The 6,000-nt window shown below is 42.2% G+C and overlaps 1 protein-coding gene across 1 annotated transcript in view; it reads right to left on the reverse strand.

Moving 5' to 3' along the window:
* rims2a (regulating synaptic membrane exocytosis 2a) overlaps positions 1–6,000 on the reverse strand; it is a gene marked incomplete at both ends in the record, with an annotated part of 176,053 nt that overhangs the window by 56,169 nt on the left and 113,884 nt on the right. The window contains one exon of the mRNA XM_083632129.1: positions 923–1,023. Within this exon, the coding sequence (XP_083488255.1) occupies positions 923–1,023 (101 nt within the window). The remainder of the gene's footprint in view (positions 1–922; positions 1,024–6,000) is intronic.

Consider the following 6,000-nt stretch of genomic DNA (forward strand, 5'->3'; position numbering starts at 1 on the left):
CAAAGTGATATAATAAAAAGAGAAAAAGAAAAACTATGATATAAGGTTTCCCCCAAAATAGGCTTCTTTGGACTTGGACTGGGATGATTGTTTTGGCACTTAACTGGTTTAAGAAACGTTGGGGTGTGAGAGAGCTGAGGTGTGAGATGGTGTACTTGGAGTTAAACTGGATCTGTATCTTGTCTATCGTTAGTGGAATGGTTACACGGCCCGAACCAGAACTGAGTGTTACAGTAACTGTTTTTATTGTACAGATGTTTGAGAGTAAGCTCTCGGAGGTGTTGTATAATAATAGCAGGATCATTATGTTGTCAATGGCACTTCCAGAGAGGATAACGTTCACCACAGACAGTGACAAATCACAATTGTGACCTGCTTTTTATAGAGTGCTAACAAACAGACGGGCTGCTTCTAGGGCAAATAGTTTGCATACCAGCGACTTACAAGGAAAGCAGGACAGAGACCCTTTGTCTTATATGGCTTGGCCCAGACTCCAGCCAGAGACTAGACTCACACCAGTCTCTTTAAACAAGTTCAGCACCTCTTCATAATAGCAGAATAGTAAACACTCTCCTCTGGAGACACTCACTGTCACATTCCATGAATTAAGAAGGCAAGGCTCGTGAATCAACTGAGCCTCACTCAAGGTCTTCCAACCTTTGAGCTGCGTTGAGTGGTTTACGTGTTTTGCTGTGTTTGTGTGATTGTGTGTGTAAAAGTGTGTGTCTGTGTGTGTCTGTGTACACTGTGCAAACACAAATGCACATGCGCAGTACTATGTTGCTGTGTGGATGTGTACATGCTTGAATACGTCTGCCATATGGCCTAGACCCAGTGCATGCATGCAAACAGGAAGCGTGTTTGGATTGCATACATGGAGCACCAAAGTATATGTGTACATACTGTTGAGCGTGTTTTTTACCTTGTGGTAGTCCTGCTCCAGTCTGGAGTCAGAGCCGGTTCCCTGCTTATATTTGTTCATCTTCAGTTTCATCTGCCTGGTCCTCTCCTCCATGTCAGCACCTGAGCAGAGACAGAGAAGAGTGTCAGAGGATGGCTGATATCGTGAGGGAGGCTGATGGAGGGACACACTGTTATGATGAGAGACAAGCTTCTGCTGAGCTATAAGCCATGAGCTATGACAAGGACAGGTCGAATGGAAAAAGCGGAATGGATCGGCTGTATTAACAAAAAATGCTGATTGCATAAAATACATTTGTACAATTTTGACCAAATAAATCAGTCTGGAATCAGTCACTGTTTTCAAACATTTCAGGTAGATTACAGTACAGCAAGTTTGAACTGTACTTGGGGATCCTGCACAACATAACAGCTACTGTACATTTGTGACCAAATGCCACAAACCCAGGCTCATTTAACTTTACAGGAGACCCATTTTACACCAGAAAAGGTTTGAACAAAACGCTCTTTTTTTATTAAATAATAAATAAAATTAAATAATGTTTATTGATCCCTATCATGCAGTATACCATCCTAAAGCTCAATTACTATGAAAAATAAAAAATAAATACTATCTCAGATAATGCCGGTTTTTCCATGTTGTTTTACACTTTACAAGTATGTCTAGATCAATGTCAATTCTCTGGCAGCAGATTAAGTTGCTGAATGAACGGACTAACTGGTCTAACCCATCTCTCCTTGCCCAAACTGAAAAGTTCGCGAAATACACATCTGCTTTTTCTAATTTCATTGCCAGAAAATAGTCACAGAATCCAGATTGCTCTTTGACTTGAATTTAAAAGTTGTGCATTGTTTCAAATTGCTTCAAGTACTGTATACCATGCAGTGCCAAAACATCACCCCAACCTCAACACAAACAAGCTATAACCCTGAAGATAATACATGCCACTGACTAAGAATTGTGAATTTGTCAGATACCCTGAGGATAAAACACCAAAACAATACACTGCAAGGAATAATCAAATAATGAGTTGCAAACTTTAAAACCGTGGGATTGGTAGAGATCATCTACTCGGCAAAAACTTACATACATTATCTTATTCTCTCAGAGCTTAAAAATGATCATTGATAGAACTTGCTCATTGCCGACATAATACATTTATAATACTTCCCCCAGCAGGCAGCCATTAGTTCTCCCAAAGCACAAAGCATTGGGAACAATAGAAACATAACAGTCCAAAATACAAACTGAAATCAAGTTGGAATTTAGTTTGAGGTACAGATGTGAATTTGAAAATTGGCACTTCTCAATCACTGACTCATCATGGCTGGCCTACCTGCATCTCCATTTTCTGGACCAGCTCTCTGTCTCTTATTTTGTGTTGTATGATGGAAATGAATATAGAAGCGCAGTGGACAGTGGACACACACACACAAAGTGCCATGCACACGCACAGCATGCATACAGGTCCACATACACAAACAAAGAAAAGCAACAGAAACAAAGAGCTAATTAATTGATTCTTATGAAACAATATGTGAGGCAAAGTGAAATTCTCCCAATAGAGAGGCAAAGTGAACGTCACTTCCTGCTTCAGCACTGTACCAGAGATTTTCTTCCGCAATTTATTTTCCCATAGACATCATAAAATGCGTATAAAAATAGTTTTACTTAGTCAAACCAAACGTTTCAGCTATATTTAGAATCGGGAGAGACCATAGAACATTTCATTTGGACAAAAAAAAAAAAAAAAAAACATAAAAAAAATATTTTCTTTATACCCAGATTTCTTTTACGTTTTGGCCTGAGTGAAATGTTATGCAGTCTCTCCTATTTCTAAATATATCTTAACTGTTTGGTTTGAACAAGTAAAACTATTTTTATACACATTTTACAAAATGTCTATGGGAAAATAAATGGCGGATGAAAATCTCTGGCGACGTTCCACTTTGGCTCTCTATACAGTGGAGCTTCCTCTGGGTTAGCGTTAGCCTACGCAGCCCTCCGCCTTCACTAACTAATCACTTGATTACATGAAAATGATTATTCAATGCAGGGGGCATTCAGTAAATACAGTAGAGTAGCTTAAGTCACAGCAACATGTAGTTTTGTAATATCTGATGTTGTACAAAACAGCAATTTTAAAGTCTGAGTTGAGACAATAAAGTTTATCATGGGGAGATGAAAATGGACAAATTTGAGAATTTATGCTTGAAATTTTCAAATTTTGTGTGAAGCTACTAGTTATATATTTTTTGTAACGTAAGGTATGCAGAGTGATATACTCTTAGTAATATAATATATGAGACATGTTTTGGTTTGATTAAATGTAACACTATAGCAATTTGGGTTAAAAGTGGAGCCCCAAAATTGAACACTACAGGACGAATCAGCGTGACGTCACAATGCCCCGGCAATGCGGAACCCCGCAGCAGTTAACTAGTATGAGTTGTGCCAAACAAACGTTCATATCACATCGCTTATATTTTGACATTCTGAGTGAGAGCAGAATTAGCTCAAGAGTCTGATGCATGTCGTGTTAAAGTTGTGTGAACTGTCGCAGTTTTTTTAATTAAGTGAATTAAGTAAACAGCACAGCCGGCTAGAGTGAGACACTCAAGGCTGGCTCCATAGGGTCCCATTATAAAGTTACACCCAGTAAGCCGTTTGTTTACCAACACTAATCCCTCGTATAGCGATTTGGGTTAAAAGTGGCACCTAGAACATTTTGTTTTTGCCACTATGTCCTTTAACTCAGCGGTTCCTAATCTTTTCTGACTTGAAAATCTTAAAAATGTTCGGTGCCCAAATCTGAATGTAACAGTACAGAGGCCAAATAATGCGTTCTCAGAGCACTTTTTATTTTAAACAATAAAAAGTGGTGTCCATCAGCACCACAGAAATCAGAAACTAAAAGTGAGGGTCTGTCTGCAATAGTAGACTAATCAACAAATAATTGATTACAAATTAAATAACGGTATCATTCATTCATCATATATAATGATAATAATTAAATTTGGTCACAAAAATCATAGTAACAACAATAACCTCCGAGCTACAGTAGCAACATACACGATAGTGGGTTGAGCCAGAGCTTTCTCCAGCACTGGCACAGCGCTAAAAGGAAATGTGGAGATACTGAAGGTCTGACTATGCAAGACTAGTTCAAACATAATCCTTAAGAGGCATCAGAGACATAACGATCAAAATAAGGCTAATTCTGCTGCAACATGCCGTGATTGTTAACATATTCACACTCCAGATTTCTATTTAGATCGTTTGCCAATGATGAGTGTAGCTTTTGTTTAGAAAAGCACAAAATAACAGTGTCTCACGACATGACCTGCTGCGACAAACCACACTGGCATGACCATGACCATGCTTCTACTGTGAACACACACATTCTGTGCGAAGCAAAACGAAAAAGGTGAACGAAATGACAAAGAAGCCGGGAAGCATCCTCAAGAGGGCGACTGCGAGCGCAGACGCAAAAAACAACAACAACAGAAGAAAAAAAAACGGGAATGACGGTGAGCAAAGCAGGAAAAGAAAGAACGATAGTGATGATGAGGGGAAGTGGGTGGGTCAAGCCAAGAAGGAAAGAAGTAGAGAGTGAGTAACAGCAGAGGAGGAAGAGAGAGAAGAAGGGGAAGGAGAAGAAGAAGAAGAAGAGGAAGAAGAAGAAGAAGAAGAAGAAGAAGAAGAAGGGACAGACCTGAGTTCGTCCAACTTGGTGAGTCCGTGTCTTCTGGGATCACATCACAGAATGGACAGACACAGACAGAGGAGAGGAAGATGGGTGTGAGAGGATGCACAAAGGGTGGGATGGGGGCAGAGGAGAGGACGGAGGGAGGGCGACGCCGGCACCGTGGGGCAGGGTGAGGGGTAAGGAAGAGTGAGGAAGAGGAAGATGGAGGGGACGGGGATACACGACACAACAACAACACGACAACAACGAACAACAAACACAGAACACACAAACAAAATCATAGAGTACACCAAGAACACGCAAACTCCACCATGAGCAACAGTGAGAAGTCAAAATAGAGCGAAGAGGGTGCGAAGGCCGGGACAGGCTGAGGTAGAGGGCTAAGAGTATTGTTATTAAGAGTATTGTTATTACAAATGAGAAAGGGGAGAGGGGAGGAGCAGAGGGGAGTTTCTGTGCTCTAAAGAGAGAAAGAGAGCTGAAACGGTAAAGAGATGTTAATGGCGGAAGGGAAGAGTATCAAAGAAGCTGAAAAAACCAGACAGAAATAAGCCGGAGAGACCTTGGAAGGTGCGAGGTAAGGTGGGGGAGGAGGGGAGAGAGAAAAGGAGAGGTGGGTGTCACTTGAGTCTGCGTGGGGCGACTTTGGGGAGACAGCCTGGAAAAATAACGAACAAAACAAACAAAACAACTCAAACTGAAAGCACAGAGCAGTGAGGCACACAAAAGAGAGAGCTGGCTACCTCACAGAGTTTCAGCCCAAGAGTGAGACTTAACCAAAATACCCATGTAACCTTTGTGTGGTGCAGGGCCTGCACGCACGCACGCACACACACACACACACGCACACACACACACAACAGCAGCAGCAGCAGCTACATGTAGCCCCCTGAGCGCTAGTTACGCCACAACAAGATCCACTGTTGCCTACATACTTTCCTCATCTCCACATTATTCATATACCCCCCCCCCCCCCCCCCCCCGCAGCCTGATGAGACCTTGGAACATGCTGAGGCGAAGCCCCCCCCCCCCCTTCCTTTGTCTCCAAAGACGATGAGATGCCGTGCTTCCATGTCCCTATCATTAATCAAGACACAGCCATGTGTGTTTTCATGTTGCATAACCAGGGCGCTGCTGAACCCACATGACCGCCGCTCAGCTCAGCTCGTGGGTTCGACATCAGGGTCAGTTTGTAAGAAGCAACACTCCTGTCCCTCCTCACATGGACTGTCCTCTCTCTGTGCAGCGCTCTGTCCCTCCTCACAAACTTGACAAAAGCACCAGTGACGGCTGGGAGGGCGAGAGAGCGAGAGGGCGAGAGAGCCCCGCTCGCATCATACTTCATTTTCATACCCTCTTACAGAGCATT

The sequence above is a fragment of the Poromitra crassiceps genome, assembly GCF_964638095.1.
Source record: "Poromitra crassiceps genome assembly, chromosome: 1".
Classification (NCBI taxonomy): domain Eukaryota; kingdom Metazoa; phylum Chordata; class Actinopteri; order Beryciformes; family Melamphaidae; genus Poromitra; species Poromitra crassiceps.